We start from the raw sequence: 15917 nt of genomic DNA on the forward strand, positions 1-15917 counted from the left end.
AATAATTTTAGCTTTATCAGAACTACTTATGAGATTATCAGTATATGGTGCCAAGTGCCTACTTCCAAGGTACTGCCTTATTTTCTTTATCCCTTTTATTCAAGTCTGGTAAAGGACAGAGAGGAATGTATTTCTCATCTTTTTTGTTGTTGTTGTTATCACCATTTCATTCCTAAGTAGAAGTTTTCGAACTTTTTACAAGTATGAGAAGCAGCAAATAGATTGATCGATTGTCAGCTGTGTGATTTTATTTGTCCTTTAACCATGTAAGGAGTTAAGAAATTAATGTATTAAAAAAAAAAAAAGCCACATTTGATGGAACATTTGAAAATAGAGGGTGGCAGCATTTTATTGGCTCCCATTTCTCTTCCTTTCCTGCTGCTTGACAATAAACCACAATCTGCTGGTGAGAACTGCAACATCTAAAATACCAGCAGTTCTGATTCACACAACACAGCTGTGTTCTCTGAACTTTTATCTTTCCAGTGAGTTTCGTATTGCTGGACTGATAACTGACAGTTCGAGTTTATTTAACATCCAGATAGTAATGTGTGGTTTATTAACTTAATTTACATTTATTAAGAAAACAAGTGATAAATATCCAGGTATGCAGAGTGCCAGGACAGCAAGATGCTAAAAGTTTCTTTTTGTCCTCAGCATAGCATGACCTTTGCTGTCTGCTGCAGGAATACACAAGCAGCAAAGCATCACTGTCCAATCTCAAACCTGTTTCCTCCCCTAAGTGCATGCCTGTTTATATTTAGAAGGATGCTTCTCTTATGATGCACTTTAGTGCATCATAAAAATATTACAGCCTCTTAAAAATCATCTCCGCTGATGAGTTACTTTAAAATCTTTCCAGACACGAGCATGTTTCAGATGCTCCAGCTTAATAAAACCCCCAGGTTCTGGGTGCTGCTGCTGTGGGATTCTCCACCTGGTGCCCCTCGCTCTGCTTTGAGGCTGACTCTGAGGCTAATAGATTCCTCTGCTAGACCACGGATTTTTTTCTTTCCCCTTTTAACTGCTGTTGAATAAGATTACACACTCTATCCTCTTATATAGCCGATATTAAAGCTATCTGGTGAATTGAAAAGCCACCTGAGTGTTCTTTAGCTAGAATAGCTTGAGGCTCTATATTTTTTCATGTTAAAAGCTCTAATGATGTGCTGGATGATAAGTTTCTGGGCAGAAGAGAACCCCTCGCTGTGCATGGGGGAAGGTCAAGTCGGTGACAGAGACTGAACTGCCAAATTGCTTTTTTTTTTTTTTTTTTTTTTTTTGCACTAGGAGTTGTGAGAAGGGAATTTCAGAGTGTTGGAGCAGAAATTTGGTCTGCTTTTAAAGTGAGCTGCTGAGTCATCACAGGGAGCTGTGTAGCTGTGTAACTGAGCTGTGGCTTAATTTCCTTAGAACTGCATGGGACAACACTGGAAATTTGTTGCTGAAGTAGTCCTAAAATACAGAGTGGATTTGTAGAACTTAACTAGTAGGAAAGAGGGGAACAAGTCTGGTTTGCAGAGAGCTGGGCCGCCAGCAGCAGTTGCTGGCTCACTAAGGACTTGTAGAAAAAGGGCAAAATCAGGAAGAAAGCTGCATCTGCCATCCCTGTCCCATCTGTGGAACAAAACTGGAGAGAGACAGCCTGGAGAGATGCCAGCGTGAGCCTCACCCTCATCCTTGTGGTGGCTGCACAAATACCTCTGATCCTACGCCAACCTCGTCAGGCCCCTGTGCCTCATTTTGCCTGGGGTACATCCTAAAAGCTCTCTACAAGATTTTAGAAGCTTCTCAACCTGTATTTTTGGCTCTGTTTTATGTAATGCAGTATAGAAAGCTCTTCTGTGCTGTAGTATCTACACACAAAAGGGTATAAGTCATCTTGTGGCTAGAGCTGAGTTCTCCATTAATCTTTCCCTTGGGCTAAAACTAACAGCTCTTGCAGTCTGTGAAGTCTTTACAAAGGAGAGAAAAAAGCTGTTACAAATGTGGCTGTTATTTGTTTAAACATTTGGAAACATTTATAATGTGATGCTAGCTGTTCTTTTTACCCTTGCTCCTATTCTTTTGTTTGTATATATTTCAGTGAATCCTTTAAAACTTGTCAGGCAAGAATAGTTTAGCTAGGTAAAACTAAGACTGTGAAGGAGTATGATTGTTGCCTATAAATACTTAAGGAGGTAAAAATCACAGAAGGAGAAAAGAGATATTTAAGCCAAAAGACAGCTTTGGCAGAGGAACAAATGGGGTACATTGGTTAGGAATACATTTCAGCTGGGTATTTGGAGTGCTTCTAGTAGGGTTTAACAAAGCTCTAGGAAACGTTCCAATCATGAAAGTGGAGTCTAAAATGCTCAGTGCTCTTACTGCTACCCAGCACGTTCAGAAACAGGAGATGGAGCGGCGCTGACTCACAAGGTGCGTTCCAGTCCTGCCCCAGGCACAGCTAGCAGGAAGCTCCATGCACATGAAGCATCTTCTTACCAAAGGTTTACATAGTTTTACAGAGACTGAGCCTTAGAAGAGAAAACAGGAAAAATACATTCATTGTGCATCTGCTTAACTTAGTCATGTGAGTATTTGCACCCTTCAAACTGACCAGCAAGTTCCTGACGTGAAATGCATTTTGAATGGCTTGCAGGGTTGCAAGCTTGACTGGGTAAAACATACTCTGTATGTTAATTATCTTTGGGTAACTTTAGCTTTTAGAGTTAAAGGCACCCAAAGTCCTATTGTAACATGTATGGTGTATCACGAAGGCCTAGTAGTGGATAGGAAATGGAGGTGTGGGGGTTTTCAAACTCTTGTTTGCTTTTTGGCATGGGTGATTCAGCCAAGAGGTGTTGATGAAATTTTCAGTAAGAGCTATTCTTCACCAAATCCACCCTCACACACCATGTATTTAATCTGTGATCTGCTTACTGTAGTTCTGTTGTTGCTGTATTGGCTTTTTATTCTTTCTCTCTTTTTGGTTTACTTGCAGTGGAAATGAATCATGCATTTGATGTGATGTGGGCAAAGCTGGTCACGTTGACAGGAGTGTATTGAGTCAATAAATATAACTGACCTAGATCATTCACTTGTTTTGCTTGTACTGTGTTTTGTAAACCTTTCCCATGTCTGGTGTTTTATTCATATGTCATGATGTCTGATGTCTAGATCAAGATGAGGACCTTATATATAAGAATTTGCTTGAGGTGATTGATTCAAGCAACTAGGCTGTTTTCACTATAAATTCGATTCCAGAAAGTGAAATTTTTGTTGTTGCTTCCTTACTATTTTGAGTCTGCAGCCTCTCAAAGGTTGGAAGATCAGAAATAATATGTACATTTGAGGATTCTTAAGATATCCACAGGTACTGAATAGTCATAACAGTTCTTCATATGCCAACTCTGTGTAATTAGATTGCTAATTATTTTATAAATACACAATTTTATCTCAAAATGCTCCATCTGGAGTTTTAGTATTAGCTGTCAAACTAAATAAATGTGACCAAGACAGGAAAATCTCTTATTTTTCTTTGTGTTTATAAGTCTGTGCAGAGATCTGTACAGTACACAGCAGTGTAGAGCAACATCACCTATTTACCTTTTCTTGATAAATTCTTGATTCCATTCTTGCTGGAATAGAAGCGAGAAAATGAAATAGTAACGTGTATTATCTTAACGCTCTTTCACTGCATAATCTGTTAACATACAGTCTGACAAGTAGGGAACAAGTGACAGTGTTTTAGGGCAGAGCTTTACTATTGATAAACATATTTTTTCCATATTTGTGTAGTGATACTCTCAGGCCCACAGGTGGTTGTCAACATTTGCCAGTCTGTTGATCCGGCTCCAGGTCGTGTTGTGCACCTTCTACTGAAAAGGGAAAGGGAAATTAATCTTCTCTTGATCAGGATCCAATTTCTGTTGTGTATTTTGTACTGGAAAGGGGAATTAATCCATTACGGAAAAAGTGATATCTATTCCATTAGATAATTTGTATTTGTAAGGTCTCTTTTTTTCCCCTGAGCAACCTTGAGATGCCACGTGAGGGACATTTCTCCCTTTTGTGTTCTGTAGGCTGAGATTGTCTATCCTTGATGCCATAGTGTTCAATTATTTATATGTAATTTTTTTTGCTGCTGGTGTTGGACTCCTCTCCTATTCTACTTTTTTCTAATGCAGATATCTGTAATTTGGAAAAGAAGCTTTGCATGTATCCTGCATAGTCATTGGAAAAGGCACTTCTGCAAATTGTGATAGTCTAAAAGTCTGTAGGAAGGTTGCAGGGAAGGTTTTCTAATCTTTTTCTTCCAGCTTAACTTGTAAATAGTTCCAAAGTTCTGCTAAAGGTGCTCCATGTCTCCATTAGTTTAGCTGTAGGGTACTGGTGACCCTTACCTCAAAGTGTTTTTTTTTTCTTAGGTGAGTTTTCTAATGTAAAGAAGTAAATCCAGTTTTGGGTACTGACTCCAGTGAAATTCCTTTTTCACTAAAAAGAGGACATTGAGAAATAATGGCAGTAGTAATTAAGACAGAGTAGGAATGAGTAGCAGCCAGTATCCCATCCCTGCCCCGTGTAAATCAGGTGATCTGGGTGTTTATTTGGGCAATTCTCACTCCTCTTGCTCGTGATAACCTCAGCTGTGTTGTGTCATCAGCAGGCTGGGACCTATGAGCAATTTAATCTCACAGGCTTAAAAATAAGACTCGCTATTTTTCTCAAGTCTGATCTCAAGCTATTACTTCTTTTCAAGAGATAAACGCTTCCTCTCACCTTTTATTAGGGCTGGTTGGCACAGTGTCTGTCTGAGAGGAATTTGAGCATCCATGAAGTATTGCTCTTAATATTCTGCACTGCAAAAACAGATGTAGATAAAGTTTGCATACCATAATGTAAGAGCTGGGGAAGAAGCTCATGTTTATACATTTCTAAAGGGAAAAGCACATTTTGTATTTTTGTGTTTTGTCATATGGCCTGAGTCAGATTTCATCTCTGTTGGGAAAATTAAACATTCAAGTGACTTTGACAAAGTCTGTGATGTTTATAAACTGTAAATTAAAATATTTAAAATTTCTTGTACTCAATACGATTATATACGTAGGGAGATAAAAACACTGATTGTGTCTTTCTAGAGAGTATAGGGCAGTCTGCATAATTACAATACTTAAATAGCAGAGAGTTAAAATTCTACAGCTCATCAGTATTAAAAGAAAAATAGAAGTCAGTGTTATACAGACCACTTGGGGCTGGTTTCGCTGTCAGTCAGATGGGAGTTAAAAAGCGGAAGTTCACCGTGATCCAAGATCAGAGTTGTGCAGTCACACACAGGCACTGGTGATAAAAACAAATAGATGATGCAAGAGGCCATCACCTTTTTTTCTCTCTTCCCTTAACATATCTCTGCTTTCTGCAGAATTTCTGTGCATTCTGCACAGTCTCCAGAGGAGCTCATGTTTAGAGGGACCAAAAGACCCTGGAGCTCCTTATTCCATTTTCTATATTTTTTAATTTTTATTTTTAAATTCTAACATGGAAAAATAATACTGATGGAAGTTAATGTAATGGGCTGAGAATGGCAGTCCAGGAACTGCTTCATGAGCAGTGTGGGATCCACTGAAACAGCTCCAAGATCAACTCCTGCATGTGTGAGTTATGGTAACTGAGCATCAAAGGGTGGTTGGGGCTGTTCCCGAAAGTACTTCACTTACTGGGCCCTAATGGATACCAGTAATCACAGGATGTCTAAGGAGTTGGTTTAGAAGCAAAGGAAAGACTGGAAATACTGTGAGGGTTGAGGCTAAAATAGGTACAGTATAAAATAAAGGAGAGAGCCTTTCCTGAAGGAAACTGCTTGGATCGGGATGTTTGCCTGTGGCAGTCCTCTGTCCAGTCTTCTATTAAGGACTAGAATCGAATTAAGAGCACATCCCTTAAGTGATCTTCAGTACCTTTCAGCCTTGTCTCTGCAGCTTCCTGCAAGTTCCCACACATTTGTTATGTCTCATAGTTAGGGATCCCTTGTCTGCAATTCTGGGGTCAGTGTTCTTTCCCTAATATTGCTTTGGGGGAGAGAAGGGGTTCAGAAAGTAGATAGAAACGGAAGATTTTTTATTTCAGAGCAGGTATGAGATGGGTGGGAATGGTGGTCCCCTGACAGCAGATTCATCTGACTATGGCTGTATGTTCATGCATTCATTCATACTGCTCTCATGTTTCAGTGTCTTTAATAAATATTTCCTAATAGACATGAATCTAAGAAGTTGAAGCTCAATCGTTAAAATAAAGTATACGTGGGAAATTGAGCAGCCTTTTAATAATGCAAAATATCCATTAGGGACCACAGGCCAAAGTCTGATTTGCTGCATCGCATCATGGGAACAGACCACAGTGTTAGTCCTCATTTAATGAGGAGCCTGGCTGCTCTGCCATTCCAGCCTGTGGATTTCTTACAAAAAGGTGAGAAGATAGGGTTGTGTAGCAGAAATGGTAAGTGATGGAGCATCTGGTGAGAAGGCAGGGCCAACCCAGGGGAGCCCAGGTGTATGCAATTCACTGAGTGACCAGAAGGGGTGGGACCAGGATCCATCCCTTCCCAGACCTCATTTAAGGGTTGGCAGTGGAGGAAAGGGGATCTTGCTGGAGATCCCTGCATGCTTGAGGCCTTCCAAGCAGCGTTTTCCTTTTGTTTCTGTGTCCACAACTGTTTCATTTGGCTTGTCCTCAGTTGATGCAGCCTAGCACTTTGTCATTCCACTATTATTGCTGTGTTTTCCATCACATTATAGCATTGCAGGTGGGCAAACACATCCCACATTACATCCCTATGGAGACTCTTATCAACAAGAAAGACCAAATTTCTCCTTTGGTACCTTGACCTGCCTTAAAACAGAACTACAGGCTATATTCTGCACAGATAGCTCTGGGAATGTCCTGGTTGGGTCTTATTTGGTAGGACTGGGCCAGAGTGAGTTACTGCAACAGAATTCTTTCAGTTGCAGAGGGAAACTTGACCTGTCTTTGAATATGAAATATTCATGCTGTTTAGATAATACTTTGAAATGTTGGATTTTTTATATATGCTTGTTGCATTGGCAGCTGACCTTTGTATGATTTCACTTAGAATCCAAGCGCTAGCTGCTTTGGTGAGCTCTCAGTATCTCATCTGCTCACCCATTCAAAACTGTTATCAAAAGACTGCTTTAAATAGATTTGTTTCAGGGATGGTACGAAATGAAAATAAGCACATACTTTGTTTAGATCCTTGTTATGGTTTTTAATAAAGTCAAAGCAACCTTACGTTTTCCTGGTTGCAGGCAAAGGAAAGTGCTTTTTTATTTCCCCTGCTTATCTGCTTGCTGCACAAAGAGCCTTTCCCATGGGGTGAACTCCTAGAGGTTACAACAAAGCTGGCTTCTGTTCCTGGGTTGTTTTTAATATGGTTGAGCATACTAAAAACACACATTCTTCAGGGGAGCTGATAAGCCAAACAAGTGGTTTTCCTCTTTTCCAGATGGAGATAAGAAATTATCATTGCCAAACTAGTAACTTGTTTGTTGCTCTTTTAGCTTTTACTGTTGTAAACCTTCATCTTGTGCAAAAGGTAATGGTGTGCACTAATGCTGAGGTTATTCTCGTCAATAACCAGTTGCTCATCTAATTGACACTTGGTTTATACTTTTTCAATTGCTACCTGGAAGATTCCACCACAGAGATCTTCAGAAAGCAGATTAGCTACCCAATAATGTCTTATTTCCAGGAATACTGTGGAGCAGAACTAAAATCTTGCTGAAATCTTGCTTGTTGAGATCCCATGCAAGTTGTGTATGTATGCTGTGTCAGGTTAATAGAGCATATTTATGGGAAGAAGTACATATGCATTTATCAGTTCCTTAAGCACTGCCCCTGGATTCATGAACTTATTCAGGTGTGCAGGTGGTATTCTTAACATTTCAGCGTTGTACTGTTTGCTTTTATCTCCTTTAGTACACTATTTGCTATCAATTACAAAAGAGTCAAAAGGCCAAAATTTTGTCATTCAGCGTTTCAGATATCTGCTGACCTTGTGACCTTCGAGGCCCATTACCAAAAACTTAAGTCTATCTAAGAAGGAAAACAGAATGTTGAACAGCTTTTGGCATGCTGGTTTTTGGATAAGCAAAGAATTTTCTGTCATTTGCTATTATTTAGGACAACATCATAAAAGAGGACATTGGGGTTTGCCAATTTCCCGTTCTGCTTACCAGCTAAAATGCATGGGTTAGCCTGTCTTGCAGAAGACATCTGATGAATTGGATTGGATTTGCATCAATTTAGTTTTACTTTCATTACTTTTCTCTGATTTACTTATTGGATTCCATATCTTTAGAAATTTTTATTACTCTCTCATTCAAGCTAAAAAATAGCTAATTTTTCTCTTCCAAATGAGTTGCTTGAAGCAAAGTACCTATGAATACATGGGTATTTTAATTCACTTACTAAATGTACACAGACAAAATTTACAAGCAGCCTTTTTACCATTTTTTAAGTGTCTGCTGACTGTTGCATAAGCTAAATTATTTACAGTACGATGCCTCACAAAAGATGAGCAGATTTAGGTTATTTACTTGCCTGATAAGAAAAGGGGATTGAAGTTGCTGCGATATGCTGCTTTGTTAATTTTATATTTGTTCCCCAGTGTGTAAAATCTTTTTAAAGAACTAACATGAGTACTGGCAGACTCTTTTGAAATAGCATGGAAGTGCGAAGATTAAACAAAACATGAAACGGTCTTAAAAATATAAGTCAGCAAATGCTTGATAAAAATAAAAATTGCTCAACAATAGCAAACCTTTAGGATGCTTAATTTATTTGCTCTCTATTTGAGACTGGCCTCTGCACTCCATCTGGGAGTAGTTCTGTGAGTTATGTGTGTTTTGAATGATACCAAGCTGGGGGTATTGAAACAGTGTGTTTGTACAGTGTAATGAAAGCCATCGAAAACGGTCATGCTGAAGATCTCCCTTTAACAAGGAGATTAAAATCCACGCTGCGGTTGAAGAATGGAATTTGCAGCTGTGTCTCTTGACAAGGTCTTTTACCTGAGGTGGTTTGGTCCTTGCGGGTGTATGAGGCATTCACTAGTGGCTCTCTCTGCCCACACAGGTGCCATGGACCCATCTGACACCACGGCTCCCATCATCGTCATCCCTCCGCAGAACACAAGCGTTGTAGCAGGGAGCAGCGAAGTCACATTGGAATGTGTAGCCAGTGCAAGGTATTGTAAAAGCAGAGGGGTCGTCAGCAGCTGATTTTAATGCCCTTTCCTTTGCTGGAAAGAACATAGCATGTTCTTTACATTCTTTCTTATTGAAGCAGAGTGCACCGTGTCCCTTGCTCTTCAAAGTAACCTCAGGAATAATCTTATTTGTTCGACATTACTGAATTAAACTTTGATATTTTTTTTTTGCTTGGCAAAATAAGAATGTAGGCAGAGATACTTTCCCACCTGTGGCTTACCCAGTAAAGACAAGAATAGTGTTGTGCCATCAGCAAACACTGTCTTACAGAAATAATTATGTTTCACTTAAGTAATATTTCAGTTATATTGCACATTGACATGGAAGGTGATACCGTTTAAATCAACAGACTGTGCTTCCTAGTAAATAAATTAGGAAAAATCTCTTACGGAGTAATTTATTACAGATGTTCTTAGTTTACAGTGATTATTGCTCAACTGTTCATAATGCACCGTAACATAGAGTTCACAGCATTTGTTTTGTGCACGTGGCTGTTTGCACTGGAGGGAGCGAATAGTTGAGTCTCCAGCTGATAGGAAGACCAACTGATTTACATTCTCCTCTGAGGGCAGAGATGTTCTTGATATGGTTAATATTTTCCTAGTAATTGAGTTATAATGAAAGCACTTCCCATGCAGCTGATTCACATAACAATATTTACTTCTTTTGCTTAGAGAAATGAAATTATTAGTACTTAACTTCTATTGCTGTATCAATTAACTGTACTTGCATAACGCCACTCGAGTAGTCTGTAGTTGAAGTGTAGAAGTTACGTATGCATTTACTTCTCAATAGCCAATGTTGGAGATAGAAGGAGCTTTATAATCCAAGTATAACTGCAGACAAGATTATTCTGTAATGTTTTATTGTATTTTTTTTAATCTCGGTAGACCTGTTGAGAGACTAAGCATAATGTGGAAGAGAAATGGAATAAAAATCACCAGTGGAATTAGCAGTTTTGGGAGACGCCTCACGATCACCAACCCAACCTCTGCTGATGTTGGGATGTACTTCTGCGAAGCAAAACTGAGAGACAGCACAGAGGAACCAGCAAGAGCCAAAGCCTTCATTTCTCTAATGGGTAATTCTCAAGGCATTGTGTTTTTCAGTAAAACAGGCTCCGGGCTGAGGTATAGTAGGAAATAAAATCGGTATTTTAATATTTCACTGACCTTACATTTGAACCTTTCTTCAGAGAACAGAACAAAAAGGGTAGAAGGGGGTTGTCTTCCAATTTAATTCAGCTGTTCTTCCCCATGAATATAAATTCATCAAATAGGTATTTTTAAACACGGATCTGATTCTGAATCCCTTGTGAAACTATACATTTAATCAGAAGTTGGGGGAGCACAGTAGTAAAATCCTTATTGGGCAGCTTCCATATCTCAGCTTTTAGCTGCATTAAATCCTGATTAACTCCCAGCTTGCTTACATCTAGTTTTAATATGTCAAGTGCCTGTATTTCTGAAAGAAGCCTTTCAGGAGAACTGCTATGAACCGATCGTCATGAGAGATAGCCAAGGGGCCAAGGACCTTCCTGGGCACACAGGCAGGCAGACATCTTTACTGAGGTGACAAAAAGGAGAGGGAAATAGCACTAAAATCAACGCTGCGTGCTGGACTTCCAGCTCCAAGAGAAGCTTTGGGCTTATTTTTATGAGGACATTTAGCCTAGTCTTGATGGAGGGATGGACCTGTTCCCACCGTCACCTCTCTGCTAGAATTTTGCTGGAGCAAAATTCATTTGAAAATGTAGTTATCGTGCACGTCGTGTTCTGACACAGCAGTACAAATGAGCACACTGGGCACAGTGCAGAGTTTTGTTTAGGATTTTTAGGATAAAGGAGACGTTTTGGAACAGTGAGCCAGAGCTGATTGTGTCAAGTCTGGCTTTTATCTAATAGTCACAGAAGCAACTGTGCGAGTGTCCTGGACAGGTTATTGCTCTGGCAGTGATACAGGTGTCGGTGTTGATCAGAATTCATGCCCATGCATTTCTGGAAAGCATTGCAGTGAGAATTCAGCCCGCGATTCTGTACTCTCCTTCCGACTTCAGAAAATACAATTTTAAAGACTCTGCTGTGTGGTCTGTTTTCTACTAAAGCAATCTGAAGTAGTTTAAGCTTAATGAGGAAACAGCTCTTCCCTCTGCAAAGCTGTGCTCCGGGTTCATTTGTAGCACTGAGTCTCTGTTGTATTTATCACCTACTGGGTGAAGTTTGGTTCCAGTCCTTTTTCTTTATACTCTGTTTCTTAGAATTATTGCTTTGCAGCTTCCCTGCCCCTTAAGGAGCAGAGACAGATTTCACTGACTTACGGTTTTGGTTTAAACTCTTCTATATTCATAAGATTTTATTGTAACTAGTTTAATTTTGCTGCTGTGGTGTCAGATCCAGCCTAATGCAGTACTTAAAGCAGCCTCTCGGTTAAGGTAGAAGATTCTTAAATACAGTTACAGTAAAAGCAAGCAGCAATCATTGGGGAATCATATTAAAATAGAAACACTGCCTTTATTTAGTAGCTTATCTGCTCTCTTATTTTATAGATGTTTTATTTATTTCTTATCCAATTTTAGGGGGCTGTCAGGGAATGAAGTTATGAAAAGGCCTGTAGATAAGAACAAGCAGATGAAAGAAAGCAGAAACAAATTGGTTACCCATTACTTTTATTTCCTTCTGATGGAACAAGACACTTCAGTTGCAGGTGTTTACTCAATGTGTCAGCAAAGCCTAGAAGATTTCTTTATTTATGAGTTTCCTTCTAGTGCTGAGGAATGGATCTCTAATTCTAAACAGGAAGCCAAATCAAAGGATTAATAGTTAATGCATAACTTATATTCAGCCTTAGAGTTCCTGAATGGATCTGGCCATTGTTTAATTAAGAGATGGGTTCGAGGGGACGGTACAGGCAGCATTCAAACCTAAGCATTTTTGTAGTGTATCCATCATAGCCTGTTGGAGCAGTACTCATAGAGACTCAGGAATGCTCATTCATTTGCATATGTAACATATTTACAGAGTGTGCACATGAATAGTGACCTGGTAATGAGCTGCACTTCTTTGTAGAATAATACAGCACGGACTAAATAAGGGGTCTTGACTATTGGAAAAATGAAGTTGTGGTGATAGAAGAGGTTTATTTTCGAAATGATTTGGAAAAGTCAAATAGAGACTCTCAGTAGGTGGCAATAAGAGCTTTGGTGGATCAGTAGAACAAAAAGTTTTGCTATTAACAGGTAGAATAGAGTCGGCAGTAAAAAGATGCATCTAAGATATCACAGATATTGATAATGCTATAGAGTAGGGCTGCATGAGCAAGGAAGACAGCCTGTGGGTCGCACTGCAGTTCCCTCTGGATGTGGCAGAAAGCCTTCTGACATCTTCATATTGTTCCAGCAAAGATAAACCGAGGTGGTTCCAAACTCTGGTTTTATTAGCTGCAGTTGTTATAAATTTTTAAAGGGTAGCACGTTCCTCAGTTGGCAGAGTAACAGTTTGGGGAAGATTTGTTGCAGATTAGATAAGAGCGCATTTGTTTTATCACCAACAGTTTGAAGATTAAGGAATTTAAGGAATCAACTCGTGAGCAAACCAATTTGAAGACTGAACTAATCTCGAATTCTTTTGCTGCAGTTCTGCAAGTTCCATTGTTGACAAATTGCAATCATCATTTTTAAATGGTTGTTCTATGGGAAGTTATGTATATTAGGAGCTCAGAAGAACACAAATACCATACCGCTCTTCAAGTCAGATGCAGTCAGAAAGTAAAATCCCACAAGGGAATTTGGGGGATGTCCAGCTTTGTCTGTGACGTTCATGAGAAGTTCCCATTCTCTGTTATGCCAGCAGATGCGTTCCCTGGGTTGTCACAGGATTTTAGAATGCACAGAGAGCAGCTGGCAGCAGTGGAGTTGGTTGTACCATGTAGTTTCCCAGATGTAATAATGGTATCTTATAAAAAGGAGTTTTTTCCTGCCACGAGATTTTTCCTGTAGCTGAGAGCATGCAAAGCACAAAGCAAGAAACTAGGAGGGCCTTTTCATCTGCTTCTGTTTTAACTTTATATTCATGCAAAGAGAAATCCTGCTTCAAGGACTCTGTTACAGCCACGTGTTCCAGCACAGGCAGCCTGCCCTGCTGTCTGGAGGTACGAACTTGGTTACCTACAAGGCACTTGCAACTTTCCAGTTCCACTTCTTTATAGGATATTCACCAAATAAATTAGTTTATGCTAATATTAGAGAAAGGCTTCCATGTTTAGGGCTCAATTTTCCTCTTAAATATGCAGGCTTGAATTTGAGTGGTGCAGGATTTTCAGCTCTGGAGGAGCCCCTGGGGCTTTCTCTGTTCTTTCTGACTTTCATGTATGTATCTAGCATTAGGTCACACATCTCCAATGCAGCTTGAAGGGTATGTAATGGATGCTGACTGCAATCTTTTGAATGTTAAAATCAGTGACCATGTAACTCTGCGTGAGGGAAGTTAGAACAGTATCACATTTTGCAGGCTCCCAGGGGCTTTGCAGAGCAGCCATCTTTCCACTGATATCTGTAGTGAGGGGGGGGGGGAAACAACGCCAAAAAAAGCACCCTTAAACCTTCAACAACTATTAAAAGCATGCATTTATATTCAAATATTCGTTTCCCAAGGCTGTACTTGACCTTTTAGTTAAGATCACTCAAACACCAATACAATATCTGAACAATGCAGTATCTGTTTCTTTCAGTCTGAGATATGACCCCTCTCGTTGTGTAGGACACTGCATTGCCAGCAGGATGAATGCAGTGTAATAGGTCCTTTCCTCTTCTAACTATTGTGATTCTATAATTTAAATCAAATGTTTGACCTGATACCAACAGGCTACTGTCATTCCTAGAAATTGCTGTGTCTTGGGGCCTGTGTCTGGCATGTTATATAGTTTGGAAGATGTCATAATTTCACCACACACATTAAATTTCAACACTTGATCATTGCCTGCAACAGTAAATGTTCAAATTTGCACTATGTGATTCAAACCAAGCCTTATAAATATGTAATTGAGTCATATATACAGACAACCAGAATACCCTTTCAGAATGCCATCTGACCCTTCCAAATGTTGCTGCAGTTTTATGGTCTCTTTCTGAAAGTTGTTCACCAGGTGCTGTGTATAACCCAAATGCAGACGCTGGTAGCTTGTGCTGGGCCTACAGCCCTTCAGACACACTCCTGGTGTGCAGATCATACATCTGACCCATTTAAAATGTCAGGGGACTTGATTTTGGTGCTCTTTGTCCTGTAACTGGAGCACTTTTACCTTAATTTCTTCCACAGTCAGTGTTCAGTTGAAGCCACAGACCCTCACTACTCAACAGAGAATGCCAGCACATTGGAGCCTGCAAAGGACCTTTTGAGCATGCATGGTGCTGCCATATGGGGCATACATGTGGGTGAGGAGCACAGCTTGCATGGAAACCACTGCTCCATTTCGCTCAAAACCCTAAGGGTATGCCTGCACCAGCACTGCTGTGATTCTGTCTTACCAAGACCAATTTTCCACGTATGTTAGACTTAGGATGTTGCAGCACTGTTGTCCATAGGTATTCTAGATCTTCCAGGATTTCCTTACAGATTAGTACTGTCTTGCTTTCCAGCTTATCTCTAATTCCAGGCAGCTTCAGTTCACTGAAATTCAGTACGCTGCGAAGCTGCTTCTTGGAAGCATTTTTGTGTCTGTGCTCATCACCCTAAAGTAACATCTGACGACCCTTTGTGCAGTTCTTGCCTTAGTCTTTACCTCTCTTTCACCAGTTTTAGCATTTGGCCAAGCTTCCAGTTGTTGGAGTGACTGGGAGAGTTGGGTTCAGAAGGCTTTATTGTAAGGGAAAACTTGGATCCGGTCTTGAAGAGGACTGGAAGTCACGTCTATTGACAGACCTGCACTCTGAAAGTCCTCTGGGAATTGTCTGTGGCCTTTAGATTGCATTTTTCTGCTGCTCCTGCCCTTCTTCTGCCTTGTTTGCTTCAATTTCCTCCTGCTTCTTCCAAAAAAAGCTGATGTAAACCTTCCTTTTATAACATTACAGTCTTGTTTGCTAAGTGTCATTTCGCAGTGGCTTAAGGTTCTTTGTCAGGCAATTCATTGCTTGACAAGCTCAAGTAAGCATGTCTTAATACACTGAGTTTCTCTGAGGGTAGCCTAAGAGCCGGAATGGGATTTTAAGGAAGGAGCACAGAATGTAGGATAAGATTTTGGGAGAGACATTGGGAAAGTAGAATGTGTAAATATGCCAAGAACCTGTGCAACAGTAGTTCCTGAGCAGTGGTCATGGAGTTTCGAGTGTCTTTGAGGTTGTGTTAAGTTGCTTTGCAGCTAAACCGCAGGCCCATGCTGGAGATAAATCTTCAAATTTATTACGGTGCATGAATATATTGCTGATCTAGGAGAAAGTTTGCAAGCTGGCAGCTGAAGGTTGCCAAGTTTAAAAACTGACCTGTTAAGATCAGGGTGCCATATAGGAAGGGAAGGCGTGAGAGGTGCATTCACTAACTCCCTAAAAGGAGCAACGTACTGGCAGAGGAGGCATCTGTAGAAGCCCTGAGCTAGAAGTGAATGTCCAGGTGTTAGGGGTATAGGTCTGGGTGCTGTTTTACTCCTTTGGGTGCTGGTTTGGCC

The 15917-nt window shown here is 40.1% G+C and overlaps 1 protein-coding gene across 10 annotated transcripts in view; it reads left to right on the forward strand.

Annotated features, from left to right (window-relative positions):
* The window catches only part of SDK1 (sidekick cell adhesion molecule 1), a 362240-nt gene that overhangs the window by 203383 nt on the left and 142940 nt on the right, over positions 1-15917 (forward strand). For all 10 annotated transcript variants that reach the window (XM_085237875.1, XM_085237877.1, XM_085237878.1 and 7 more), the window contains 2 exons: positions 9130-9241; positions 10154-10344. In XM_085237875.1, the coding sequence (XP_085094001.1) occupies positions 9130-9241; positions 10154-10344 (303 nt within the window). The remainder of the gene's footprint in view (positions 1-9129; positions 9242-10153; positions 10345-15917) is intronic.

Source organism: Meleagris gallopavo, chromosome 16 (genome assembly GCF_905368555.1).
Source record: "Meleagris gallopavo chromosome 16, MGAL_WU_HG_1.1, whole genome shotgun sequence".
Lineage (NCBI taxonomy): Eukaryota > Metazoa > Chordata > Aves > Galliformes > Phasianidae > Meleagris > Meleagris gallopavo.